The sequence below is a fragment of the Perca fluviatilis genome, chromosome 3, assembly GCF_010015445.1.
Source record: "Perca fluviatilis chromosome 3, GENO_Pfluv_1.0, whole genome shotgun sequence".
Taxonomy (NCBI): domain Eukaryota; kingdom Metazoa; phylum Chordata; class Actinopteri; order Perciformes; family Percidae; genus Perca; species Perca fluviatilis.
The window spans coordinates 5,129,871-5,144,405 of record NC_053114.1 but is presented as its reverse complement, the minus strand read 5'-3'; the positions used below and the strand labels follow the sequence as shown (position 1 = coordinate 5,144,405).

General features: G+C 42.9%; 1 protein-coding gene across 8 annotated transcripts in view; it reads left to right on the top strand.

Annotated features, from left to right (window-relative positions):
- Positions 1–14,535, top strand: part of znf536 (zinc finger protein 536) — a 285,675-nt gene that overhangs the window by 199,803 nt on the left and 71,337 nt on the right. For all 8 annotated transcript variants that reach the window (XM_039794578.1, XM_039794577.1, XM_039794573.1 and 5 more), the window contains one exon: positions 1,691–3,445. In XM_039794578.1, the coding sequence (XP_039650512.1) occupies positions 1,691–3,445 (1,755 nt within the window). The remainder of the gene's footprint in view (positions 1–1,690; positions 3,446–14,535) is intronic.

Genomic DNA, 14,535 nt, shown 5'->3' with positions numbered 1-14,535 from the left:
GTAGGTCTGCAGATCGCAGTCTTTTTCTGGAATGGTGCCCTCTAAATAATGATAAATTACTTGAGCAGTATGCCATTTGCTAATTATATCCATGATTTACTACACAGCCCGACTTAAATCATTCAAACCAGCCTTGCGTAACAATGCCTTTTTTTTCCTTTTATAAAATGGTTTCCATGTGTATAATCTAAACAGTTTATAGCCCCATACTGTATATATAGAAATGTGCATACACAAAAAATTACAACCATCCCTTTTTATTTCTTTTCCCACCAATCCCCCTCTCTTTTCACACCGTCACTGTTATCCCTCTAACAGAAATTCCACTCTGGGAACTTTTTATATGTATATATATTTAAAAAAAAAAAATCCAGCTTAGCATTTTCCCCCCTCTCTGTTCATTGTTTAATGAATCCAAATCTGGCTCAGACTCCAAGCCTATTATAATTGCTAGCAGGATGTGTTCTATTTCAACATAAGTATCATTCCAATGGAAGCCTCTGCCACTACTGGCAGAATAATGCTGGTGTTATACCATTATCAAGAATATTCATTAATATGGATGCGCAGCATGAATAAATATATGTAAATGTTACACAACAGATTCACTCCTCTTTTACCGTAATATAAATCTCTTTGATCTGTGTACCCTGTAGTGAATCATATTGTTCTTTATCACAGGGCTTCACTGCAACAAGCATGTGGTTCACATATGGAGCCGGCACTTTTTTTCTTCTTTTCTTCTTTTTTTTTTTGTTATTTAAACTCACTGACTTGTTTTTGCATCGTAGTGTATCATCCATATTTTGTTCCACAGTGTGGCAGTGGTCGGGGAGATGTTATGGCATGGCTGATTTATGCTTCTCAAGATAAACTGCAAATAGGGAATGTCCCAGAAATTGCACTCTCATCGCCAAGGCACAGGCCTGACAGCAAACAAGGCCAGAACAGAGGCACGATGACCCCACTGCAGGCACACACACATCCATGCGTGCACACACACACACACACACACAAAATAGACCCAGCCGCACCCTCAGCCGCAGCGCTTACCCGTGCAAACACCGATATCATCGAGACAGTTTTGTTGTCAGCTGAAAATATTATCTCTTGTAGTGGACTGAAAGCACCATATGGTGAGATGTTTTTTTATGGTGTTGATGTGAGTGATGGCTCACTTGGTGGGGCTGGATCGACCCATATTCAGATGCCTACTCCACAGCCCCCTGTCCCAATACACACATGCACACACGCACGCATGCAATAACACACCCACACACGAGTGAAGCAGAGCCGATGTCTGTGAAAGAGCAAAGACATTGTAGATTGAAATCTTTATCACTTTGTGTTTTAGTTTTTTTCATTCTAAGCTTTGTTATTCTTTTCTTCCCTCATCCTTTTTCCAGGAGTTAGACGTTTGTTTTGATGCTAACTAAAAGCAAGGCAATTGTGAAATATCCTCTTTTTTTTTTTTTTTATAGAAGTTAATGAAATGCATATCTTTTTTGTGAGCTCTACCCATTTGACCTAATTTTCTTTGTTCAGGGAGGTTACATGACCCTGGGGTCCACATTCCCTGCTCCAATAAATAGATTTTGATATCCAGTCAATCTAATAATCAGGTTAATTATTCACTGTTTTTCCTGTCTTTTTCCCTTTCTGTTTCTCTGTCTCTTTCTTGGCCTCTCAGGAGAGAAACCCTACCGGTGCCCTCATTGTGACTATGCCGGCACCCAGTCTGCCAGTCTGAAGTACCACCTGGAGCGCCACCACCGTGAGCGTCAAAACGGCTCCACCACCTCAGGCCCATCCTCTTGCCACGCCCCTTCTTCTGACCACAAAGAGGATCACGGGAAGACAACCGGTGGCGGCATCTTTGCTCGACCGGACGTCCTGCGTAATGTTTTCAAGAGCATGCCTCCCAACCTAGACTTCAGGGCGGGTCCATTGCTGCCACATCAGTGGGCAACGGCCAGCATGATGTCGCCGCACGACCGAGATCGTGAGCGCGGAGACCGCCGCTTTGACTCCGCCTCTTCAGCTGAGAACATGAAGACTGCCGACGGCCCGTCCGCCCTGATCTCGACGGCGACAGATAGCTTCTCCGACCTGAGCAGGGCTTACCAAAGCATGATGGGAAACGGAGTCCACTTTCAAGGTTCTCTCCAGGCCTTCATGGACAGCTTTGTCCTCAGCTCCATGAAGAAGGATACGAAGGACAACCAGAGTCCAGTCCAGCTCCAGGCCCAGTGCTACCACGACAACGGCGAGCCCAAAGCAAAGCGGGCCGTCTCGGCTGACCAGGAAAGAGAAGATAAGGCTGAAGCCAAAAAGAACTCCGAGCCTGGCAAACCTGGGTCCCAGTATGAACCTCTCGATCTGTCTGTGTCGGTCCGGCCTGAGTCCGCATCCGGATCCCTCCCCGGCTCTTCAGTCACCATCCATGATAACGTGGCGTGGCATGGCTGCCTCTTCTGCTCCTTCTCCACCTCCTCATTGGAGCTCATGGCTCTGCACCTCCAGGCCAACCACCTGGGTAAGGCCCAACAGCAGCGGTCCGATACAGGCAAGGAGCTTTACGGAGAGACCCCCTCCACCAATCACTCCTCCAACACTAAGATGTCTGGTGTGGCCCTTGACAAAGATGGAGACAGAGATGGAGAAAAAAGCCAGGGAGGCTGGAACAACCACATGGACCAGCCTTACAACCCTTTCCAGAGTGACTTCTACAGGCGCTTTGGTGGCTTGTATGATGGATCCCCGAGGGCCAACCAGGGCCTTCAAGCGTATTTAGCCCCAACAGAGCAAGGTCTGGACCTACCAACCCAGGCCTTTGGAGGAGCACCTTTAGCTGGGGATGACCACATCGGTGAGAAGGGCTCCCGTGGAGACATCGAGGAGGACCAGGTTGGATCGGATGACGAGGTTGCAAAGGCTGGGGGGCGCAGTGCCAGTGAGACCCCCTCAACCACCCCCAAGAGACAGCAGCAACATAATCACTCTGAAGAAGAGGAAGAGGAGGGAGGAGTGGGTGACGAGGAGGAAGAAAGAGACGAGGATGGGCAAATGGACGTGGAGAGGGACGGAGAAGGAAGTCCAGCTTCAGACCACCTCCAGAACCACTCCAAACATCTCCAAGACAATTCTCTGCCCCCAAGGGGTGGAGGTGGTTTGGCAGCATCTTCCTCTGCCATGACACCACTTTCTCTGGTTCCCAAAGCCAAGAACCAAGCTTTGCCCCTGGAGAAGCAGTGGCAGCAAGGCCTGGCCCTCCTGTCTCCTGGAGGGCCCCAAGGACTCTTGAAGGCTGAGCAGCAGAGTCACCTAGAGCAGCAGATGAACATGCTATCTGTCCTCCGAGCCTACAGCAATGACAACCTCCCTGCATTCAACGGCCTGGGCGGCGGAGCATCTACGGGGGGCATGAAGAGGCCAGATGCACCTGGTGAGTGGTTTATCTCCTACTGGCACTATAACTGCTGTAAAGCACACACACACACACACACACATATATTCACAGACATCTTTACCAGTAGAAAACCACACATAAAAAGTCATGACTGCACACGTGTTTGAAACACAAATTCAATTTTTCCCCAGCACTGCATACACAAAAACACTAAACACACAAGACAAACACACATCATTTTTTTTCCCTGACACCCACAAAGGAATCTCAGACACCCACTAAAGGTCTTGAGATTGGCTCTGAAGTGATTTCAGCCTTATTTCAAGCAAGTTTAGAAGCTATCAGCCTGCCGACTAGCAACAGATTAATCTTTATTACACATTTATATTACTGGAAGTGCAGCGCCTCCCTCCCGCTCCACAGCATGGAGGGAATAACCCTGGATGAGTAAGAGCAGGACCTCAGCTCCGCGTGCCATCTCCTCCACATGTCTCTTAACTATCTTAGTTCTCATAAAGCCGGCTCCCAAAAGCCCATTACTTTATAAAACTCGTCGATCTATGACCCTGTGAAAAATGAACTGTCAACTTTCATGATTCTTCTAAGGTTACAGCCGCTCCTTGAGACTGAAGAAGGAAATGCTGTTTTTTTTTTTTTTTACAATGCTCTTTGGCGGATTAGGGGTGGTTGCTAAAGTGTCTCTATACAGTAGAAAGAAAGTAAAAATCCAAAGTTGGTGTTGAGCTGTGAGACACAGACTATAGAGACAGGCAATACAGGAAAAGAGGATAATGACTTGCTCCGGTGGTGTTGGCTGAGATCTATCAGCGACAACTCCTTCACAACGGAAGTGAGACATTTGTTTAGACTGACTAGGCAGTTGCCCATATTTGAATCAAACTTGCAAACAGCAAAAATATGTATTTATTTATTTACAGAAAAAGGTTTATTTTTTCAGATTCGATAAGTCCCAGACACAGTGTGTTGTAATGCGCAATGTTTATTTATCTGCTGTCTCTTAGCTAGGATGCCACATTTTGTCCGATTTTATATACAGATCATTTGTTTCTAATCTTATCTTTATATCATGTTTTTCCCCCCACTGTTGGCTTCATTATGGCCCAATAGGTAGCCCAACATCATACATATGTTTCTTTCTGTGGATAACAGAAGAATGTCAATGAAATGTAGAGCTCATGTCCACAGGCATACATTCATAAAATGTATAGTAGATAGAAGATATAATCATCTATAATAGTGACCCCTTTTTTATGAAGCAATGCAGCTAAATGTGTTCATCTGACCTTTCCATGTGACAAAATATTATCCGTTGTCATGGAGCCGGGCTCTCTGCATAGCTTAACATCGTGGCAGCATTTTAACATTTTAAGATTGATATATGATTACATATACTGTATATACATGTATACTGTATAATCGAGAAATGCCTTTGTGTAAGAATGCCCTACTTATCGTCTAAAGCTTTGTGTGGGCAGTTCCCTTTGCCACTAGGAATCCTTGACCTTTACAGATAAGGCTTTCTCTGTTTTTACACGTTAGTTTCTCCTAGTCTGACTGTAATTAACAATTATTATGTATGCAGCTTCTTGTCAATAGATATTCACCATTCAAATCTCTAGGATGGCACTAAAGACAGCATAGCAAAATATAAAAGATTGCAGGAAAATTGAGACGTGCTGTGGTGTGCTTGAATATGAACGTGACTGAGTTTATGTACTTCATTTCATCGTTTCATTGATCATACAGGAAAGGATTGAAAGTAAAATGAAGTTACAGTTAAAACGGGCCTGACTCAGTTTAAAAACTGGCTTCCAGCAAGTTCCTGTTCTGAAGAAACATAGAACATAGAACACAGTTACGGCACTTGAAGACAGAAACACTTGGACAGGACATTAGCGTGGGCTAGACAGATACAGACAACTTAAAAACAACAATACAGACAGTGCAAACAAGACTTGGACAATACATGAACAATCAGTGAGTGCAAGTGTAACTCTTGAGAAGGAACAGTTTGCATGACTTGGTTTGACAAAGCTCCTACAGCTTCTCGTACAGCTTTCAACGGCTGTGCGTATTCATGCAGGCGCGGTAAAGGGCAATTTGAAATCACCGTGAACCAGAATGATAGTCTGAAAGGAAGATGCTAGAGTGGCATGAGGGGTCATTCTCAGGTTTCTTCACAAAGTTAAGATACACGCAAGTAGACGAACTGGAGGCTCTCGGTTGTCTTTACGTGTGAGAATGTGAGTGGGTTTGTGTGTCAGCGTTAACCCTGCGATGGACTGCATGCCGCAGGTCCCATGCGAAGCCACAGCAACAAGTGTTTCTAGTACTGATTTGATGATTACAGCCTCTCCACTTCAACCACAAGTACTTTCATTACTGCTACTACTACAAACAATTAGTAATACTTCTTGCCCTGTGACTGCTACAACTGCAAGTGCTTCTAATACCACAGGGGCTTTTATTGTTATGAATGTTATTAATCCTCAGTTTGCTATTTCTCACATGACTTCTTCTGTTACTACAATTACTTAAAATGACTACCACTCGTAGTACAAAGACTATTGCTATTGCTCAGTGGTAGAAGACATTTTCTGATCTTTCATTTAAGTAAAACTATCAATGCCACAAAGCCAAAAAATTATTATATAAATAATTCCTGACCCATTTTATATTATAGTATATTATATTTTATTATAATATATCATATTATTTAGGGCTGTCGATCAATTAAAATATTTAATCGTGATTATTCGCATGGTTGTCCATATTTAACTTGCTGTATAAGTTCTAAAAGTACTTTAAAAGGGATATTTTTCAAGTTTTTAATGCTCAAGTGGTACTTGAGACTGGACGTACTCCGCTGGTAACTCAGTTCACATCGACAGTACAAGCATATAACGTTAGTCTTGTGGAGAGAACCATCTGGAAGGGCTTTGAAACACAACTTGCCGTTCAAAAGACCCTTTTCTTTATTAATTTCTGCTAAAGGAGCTTTGTTTCTGCTAGCCATCCACCACGTCACGGCTACATCGCTTCCTGATTTACCAAACTACGGAGCGCCCTGAGGCCCAAATCACAGAACGCGCTTGTGTTAATCATGGGGCAAAAAAACACAAACATTCCTTTAAAGGAATTTGCGTTAACTCGTTATTATCGCGTTCATTTTGACAGCCCTAATTATATCATAATATATATTTGACTTTATGGATGCTAATGCATTAAAGAGGAAGCAGTATTTTAATACTGGCCAAAGTGGAGCTATTTTTAAGTACTTATTTTTTTCTGTTGAGTAGTTTCCTCTACAACAAGGGTTCATATTTTATCAAATGGAAAATTGAAATAGCCACAACTGCGGCCAAATAAATGTAGCGCTGTAAAGATACATTTGTCCCTGGAATGTAGTGACGTACAACTATAAAGAAGCATAAATAAAAATAAAAAATAGTCCTCTCAGAACTGTAATAAAGTTTCATAAACGGTACTTGGGTACATTATACTACTACCACTGTTGTTGAGACTACCATTGTTACTACTATCACTGCTGCTGGGACTGCTGCCAGTTCTGCTACACATGTGTGTTAAAGCTTGGATGAGAAAATAGACCCTCTTGTTACATAGTAAAATGCACTATTACATTCCCTCTTGGTGAGTCCACTTGTAAACCCCTTGTGTTGGGGGGGTCACCCACATTCCACTGTTATTTGGTGGGCGGGGAAGGTGGGGGTAGCAAAGACAGCCGCAAAACTCAATTCAGAGCTGGCAAAATGTGATTATCTGGAGTGGGTTTGCATTAGGTTTGTATGCAAATACAGCATAAATCATTAATATCGAAATTCTCCCTTGAATCCGTGGGTGGTGTTGTAGGGCACGCGCTGCACGTCTGGAGTGGCCGTCTCTTCATTAGTATATCCAGAGAAGGGCTGGGGGGGGGGTTACAATACACATGAATATGCTTGCACTCTGACACATATACACATCCACACACACACAGATTCACACTGTCTGTAGTATTAAACCACACCTTCCTAAATTGGCCCAGGAATTGGATTTACCAATAAATGTCATTAACAGCTTCAGTGGCCCTGAGGTCTCTGTAATCAGACAAGGTATCTGGTTACTGAGGTACAGCGTGCTGTGCAAAGATTGATATGAACCCGTGCCGTTTGCTGTACTGTAGATGTGCTTAACGCAATCAATACTTGGCTGCAGTGGAGACCTATCTATAGCCATACATTATCAAACTTGAAGTATTACATTATTCAAACAGTGCTGTACATGCCATGACTGCTTGCGAACATTGCACCTCACATCGTATTACTTACATTACCTCGGCCTCCCTCCCTCGTTCATTTAATATATTAAATGTGGACCGGGAGGACTTGAGAAGGTTGAGATTGACAAGCTGAAAGTGAAAGTGTTGATAGGAGCGTAGGACATTTGGATGAGCGCGGCGAGGATTCCCGGAAGGAGAAAAACGGCAGAGTCTCGTAGCCGAGCCCCTCTCGCAATTTGGGAAGCGGGCCATACAGTACACGTACAGAGAGTTAGTGGATAGGCAAGAGAAAGAACAGAGATTGAGAAATGCTGTATATTCTCACATCAATTAGACCCATCACTTCCAGTTAACAAGTGCTCTCACATTGGGCTCTATAGTAAGTAAGCGCTAGTGATGACTACTGTCTGAGAGAGTCCTCTTCCTGTACACACATTAGATGACGGTACAAAATGTCTATTTTTGTGGACTTGAGAGGATGAACATGTATGGCGCCGCCTCAGTGTCGAAAAGCACAGCGATGAAGCAACAGTAAAAATGGAGTCGCTTGAAAGTGGTGATGTTGTACATAATTTAGGCACTGGGCAAGGTCTAGCTAGTTACTTTGACATACCCATACCCAGGGTGTGATTTGTGAAAAAAGCAAAGCGGGTGGATGGTTTTTGATCATGCAAAACAAAACATGCAAGAATGAAATCCCCCTTTCAATACCATGGATATAGTAGGCCTACCATTTGGCCAGCCATGCCAAAATACATATTTATGAACTTGAAAATTCAATGGAAGATAATCTCAAAATGAAATAGCACAACGTGGTGTCAACATGAATCAGAGCGCTTTCAAGACGGGATTGTTTTTAACCATGAGCAACCATGATCTTTTCCCTAAATGTCATGTTGGTGCCTAAACTTAACTGTCATCACCTAAATACAACCAGCAACTGCCGCTCTGATTTTATCGTTCTACGGCACTATAGACTGGTACACTTTACAGCACTTTACTTAGTTTAAAATACTTCCATTTTAGGTATATAATGGTCTTTTGCAAAAAAACTATAAGGTTGAGTTTGAGGCAGAGACACTGACGGGATGATTGACACGACTCACATAATGTTTGCTTCTTGTCTGCAAAAGGGATAACCATTAGTCTTAATCCTGGGCCCGTTGCCTGTGCTCTACTCACAGCGTTTCCACAGTCATGGAAAACCTGGAATTTTAAAATCTCATTTTCCAGGTGCTGGAAAAGTCCTGGAATTAGAAAGATCCTTAAAAGATTTGGAAAAGTCATGGAATTTTGTTGTGTTTAATGAACTTAATTATTACAGTAATCTTCTGTGGTTAACCTTATAACCTTATTTTCTGTAGCTGTTAACGTCACGTATCTCTAATATGGTCGATGCGTGACAACGTTTAGTTTACTGTCACGTACGTTTCTTTATTTTCGTTCCGTCTCTCCCCACGTGTATGCCAGCTAGCTGAAATTATGTTGAAATAGAGTTTGAATCTGATATGTTTAAATATCGCCGGCTAAGTGTACATTTAATATTTCATGGCCCTTAATAACAGAAGTCATGGAATTTTAAATGATATCCATGAAAAATGTGTGGTAACCCTGTACTCTGCACATTTGAGATATACACAATGATGCAGTCTTCCCTTTTTGTCCTACAACCCTAACGTTTCTGTAACCGTGTGTGTGTGTGTGTGTGTGTGTGTGTGTGTGTGTGTGTGTGTGAGTAAGTGTGTGCACTGGGTTAAGGAAGTTTCATCCTAAATACAGCACTGGTCATGTCACTAGTGGCCAATTACCTCTGTCAGTAGGAGTGTACTCCAGCCTGCCTTTATTGTGAAGGATCTGAACCCATGAGTGCTAAGGTCATATTAGAACAAAATGCAAGACATGTACAGACCACACACACACACACACACACACACACACACACACACACACACACACACACACACACACACACACACACACGCACACATATATATCTCTCTGTATGCAGAGAGGTGGAGGAGGAGAAGGCTACAATTGTGTGTGTGTGTGTGTGTGTGTGTGTATGTGTCTGTGTGTCTGTGTGTGTGTGTGTGTGAGAAATGGGTTCTGTAAAGCACTGATGGCAATTAAAGACATATGGTGGGATTGGTGGGCTTGCTGTGAAGCGCAGATGTAGTGGATCAAAGTTGGCATTACTGGTGTAATTTCCACCTACTCTGGTTTAAGTGGAAGAAAGGTAGACATTACAAAATTAAGCTACACACACAACACACACACACACACACACACACACACACACACACACACACACACACACACACACACACACACACACACATTCAGGTTTGTGGCACTATCTTTGTGGGGACCCGTCATTGACATCATGCATTCCCTAGCCCCTTACCCTAACGTTAACCATCACAACTAAATGCCTAACCTTAACCCTTACCCTCACCTTAACCATAACCTAATTCTATCCCTAATCCTGCAACCAAGTCTTAACCCTCAAACAGCCCTTTAAACTTGTGGGGTCCAGCATTTTGGCCCCACAAAGCTGTCGGGACCCCACAAGTATACTGGACTCATGGTTTTTGGACCCCACGAATATAGATTAACAAGCCCACACACACACGCACACACAAACACACACACATACACACACACACACACACACACACACACACACACACACACAATATACTAGATGCACATATGCTGGTCGGTATAACACAGATACAGTAACCAAAACACTCACCACAATTATTACACAATACTGAGGCCTCTATCAAATTGCTAAAAGTGGATAATTTTTTTTACATGTTTTTAAGACAGCTCTAGAGCTTACTTAAATGATTTACGAGTATATACGAGGAGACAGCACACCATCTGAGACATGATTTGGATTTATTTAAAAAATATATATAATTGGACATGATGAATAATTTTGTTAACTGAAGCAAAATGTTCACAGTAATTCATAATAGGTTATGTTTAGCCTCCTATTTGCATTTGATTGACAGTGTTGATATATATTTTTTTCCTTTTCTTTGTTTTGCATTTATCAGGGTTGCAAACAACAAGAATAAAGCTGGCACTGATTTTGTTTGCAATCACTTTCTATGCTCCCTCATTGTCTAAATTCTCCCTATTTTGGGGGTTTGTCAGATGTATGTTTGTCTAGCAGCTGCATCAGTTCTTTCCTGCTGCAGTTTGCTTACTGTTTCCATTCCAACCCATTTTCTGTTGCACAACCCTTATTTGTCAAGCCCAATTTGTATATTAAACATTAATATTTGATTCTTCTTAATTTTACATTTTCCTACTGGAGATATTAAAGATTTTAAACAACATATGTTTTTGCAGAAGACCATAGCCCTGAGACTTAAAAAAAAAAAAAGAATGAACAATGGGGCAGACGTAGAGTAGACCCTTGTCTCTGACTGGCTAGTATATATATGATTAAAGTTATGATCACCTAGTTTCTCTTAAATGTTACTCTCACAATTGACTGTAAATAGGAGTAAGTCACTTGATGTGTTCTGTTATCTCAGTTAAGAACTTTTTAACTCCTAAATTGGGTTTTTAGAGCATCTTTAAGTCCAATTCTGATAAAGACTGGGCCTAAAACCTGGCCCTTTTTTCTGGAAAATATGTAAATGTAACAATATTTCCTATAATACATTGCTTTTTTGTTAAAGAGGTGGAAAAGGGAGTACTTTATATCCCTTGTACCGCTTGGTCCGTAAAGTAAAAAATAAAACTTGCTGTTCACTTTTATTTTCAATCGTAACTCCTGGTCTCCTGTGTGTTTGTTTGACCAATCTACTATGCCAACCGGCCCCCTTTACAGCCACTAGAGGGCGTCACCGTTAGAAACATAAATAAAAGTCGGAATTGCTGCTTGAACAAATGACATATGTGACATATGTATATTTTTCGGGGGCGGAAAGTCTTGCATTCTGACACACAAATACCTTCACACCCAACACACCTTTACTGGATGTAGAATCCATTTAGGTTTGGTCCCCAAACTGTTGTTTAGGAATTTGGGAGGAATTTAACAACCTAGGGAAAATGGATATTGGTGAAAGTACCATCAAATACTGGTTACTGCCCTGTTAACCACACCTGCGTTCAATTTAATCATAAGTGGAAACTGGAGCAGCCCATTTTAAGACACAAAGCTTACCAACACTGTTAGTGGCACTGGCCATCTCCATCTCCTTACAGCTGGATTCTATTCTCATTTAATATCTCTGTTTGGTCTGTCTGATATTACCTCACACACCTGCATGCATGCATACACCCAACACCCCCCCCCCCTTCCCTTCCACCACACATTTAAAACTTTTGATAATGCAAAACCTGGTAATTGCCGATAATACTGTCCTCATCAGGTGGTTAATTACCATGAATTTGGGTTGCTGTTTGTCTCTAGCAAACATGTGCAACCACACACATAAACACTCACACAAAATGCTTTGACAAGTGGAAAAGGCCTGGGGTACTTATTGCTCCCAGACACCCCTGTGTTTACTAATGAGCTGAGACAGATAGCTTACCTGCACAGCGGTTATTATTCAGTACACTTAAAAGTAGGTCTGAAAGTTTAAAAAGGTGACACCCGAAGATCCAAGTGGGGACAAATGGTGCAGCTTACGGTCTAATTTAGTATCGTTATTAAGGATACAAAAAGGCTACGGATAGATCATTCGTGAAGCAATCAGTCATCACTGAGGTATGCTCAGGTGAAACCCATGCAAAGAGTATGGTTGTCATCTCTTAGCTGAAGGATAATTTCAGGTCTTAGTTTTGTAGTTTTAGCCCTTTTGTATTGGTTATAGTAACATTGTAGTGACTACAAAGTAACTGTTAAAGGTGCTCTAAGCAATGTTGGGTGACTTCTTGTTGACGTTCGAAGTATTGTCAAACAAAACGAGCCCCTCCCTCCTCCTCATCCCGTCCCCTCCCTCTCCCTTTTCGCGCACTAACCTCCAGGCTAGCTGATTCGGCAACATCTCACGGAGTTCTGTAGCCGGCGTCACGTGTCCAGCCGGTGGTCGCTTAAAGTGATGGTTCGGAGTAATTTCACCCTAGGGTCCTTTGCACAATGACCTCGAGCCAAACACCCCCCCAGAAGCTTTTTTCACCTGGGTCGAACATTGGGAGAGTTAGCGTAGAGTAGCGTTATCAGCTGAATAGCTTAGCGCAGAGGCTTATGGATCCGAAGTGTCTCTTAACATTACCCCACTAATAATGCACTCCTTTCTGTCTTCTTACATCCCTTCATTTACCTTTCCCACACTCCGGGACACTTAGGGTCGCCTAATTTCGTAAGATATCATAGGAATCGGGGTGCATAGATTTTCGTACAATATCGTACCAATTTGTTCATTAGAATGCATCGTTTTCTTACAAAATTCCCTTCACGATCAGATAATTCGTAGCGTGGTTTTGGGTCAGAGCTCATATAAAAAAAGTCTTTCTTGTGTCACTGGACCAGGTTCTTGTAAACAGCTTGAGGCTGATTTAAACTTCAAGCAGATTTTGACCAATATGTGACTACGTCTCTGTGTTCAGACCAAAGCAAGTCCAGCAGCACTCCTTTCTGTCTTCTTAGATCCCTTCGTTTCACTTTCCCACACTCCGGGATCCTCCCTTGTTTTTTTCTTTATCTCTCGCTCTCTCGTCTTCCTTTCTCTCCTTGTTGCTGGAGGGCACGGGCTCCTCCAGTGATTAAGCCGTCTGGAGGCCTGTCTGTCTGTCTTTTACTAAGAAGAAGGAGAAGAAGAAGACGACTGTCGGTGATACACTTCCCCCGGCTCCCATTGTGTGCCTCCGCCGTGCCGAGATGACAGCTTTGACAGCTGGCGAAGGCGAGGTGCTATTTCACATGTGCAACAACACTGCCAGTTTAACTTGTGCAGAGGTGAATTATCACCTTGTCACCTAAAAGTGCAAATAGTGTAGTTTTACAAAGAGCAATTAAGTGTAATAGCTGCTGTCAAGCCCTAAAGATGGTACCTGTTGCTCACTCTCTCTGTCTCTGACTTTTTTCCTCGGCAGATGTGATAACTCTAAAAATATTTTTCCCCCCCTCGGTAATTCCCCAGATATCAACTTCTTCCCGTGTTCCCCTCTCTCTGTCTCAGCCATATTCACTAATACCGTCGATGATATTGGCCACGTCGCGTTTCCTGCAAGTACAGTACAGCGAATGAAGGGCAGTATCGAGTTGCCCCTGAAAAGGAAATGGAGATGAACGCGGGATGATCGCAAAGTTACATGACAATTATTCTGTTCATTATTTTAGAAGCAGGATGGGGAAACAGGAGTGAAGACAGCGTGGGAGCTGGGAGGTTACAGGGAGCTGGAGATCACATTCAGACACTGTGTGTGTGTGTGTGAGAGATTCTGTGTGTGTGTGTGTTTACGTGCAAATCAAGTGCTTTTATGTATATATGCAAGCCCGCATATACCCTTTCCCCCCCCCCGTCCCGTGCACACTCATAGCCACGTTAGCGAGCGTCGCATTCGATATCGCGAAACATGAAACAACGGGTTATAAATTGGCCTTCCAACCCAATATATTTGACATGATCTCTGCTTCCCATCTCGTTAGTTTGCTGTTTGTTTCCTTTTCTTCCCTGACTCCTGTAGACTTTGTTCAGTTTGAGTTGCTCCTCTTAAGAATGCGACGTTCGCCTTCCCCAGGCGCCCCCGGAGATGTGACGAGGACGCCTCAGAGGAGTTGTACTCATAAAGCTCCTCATCCTCCGAGGGAGAGACAGAGAGAGAGAGAGAGAGAGAAGAGAACAGCACCGGC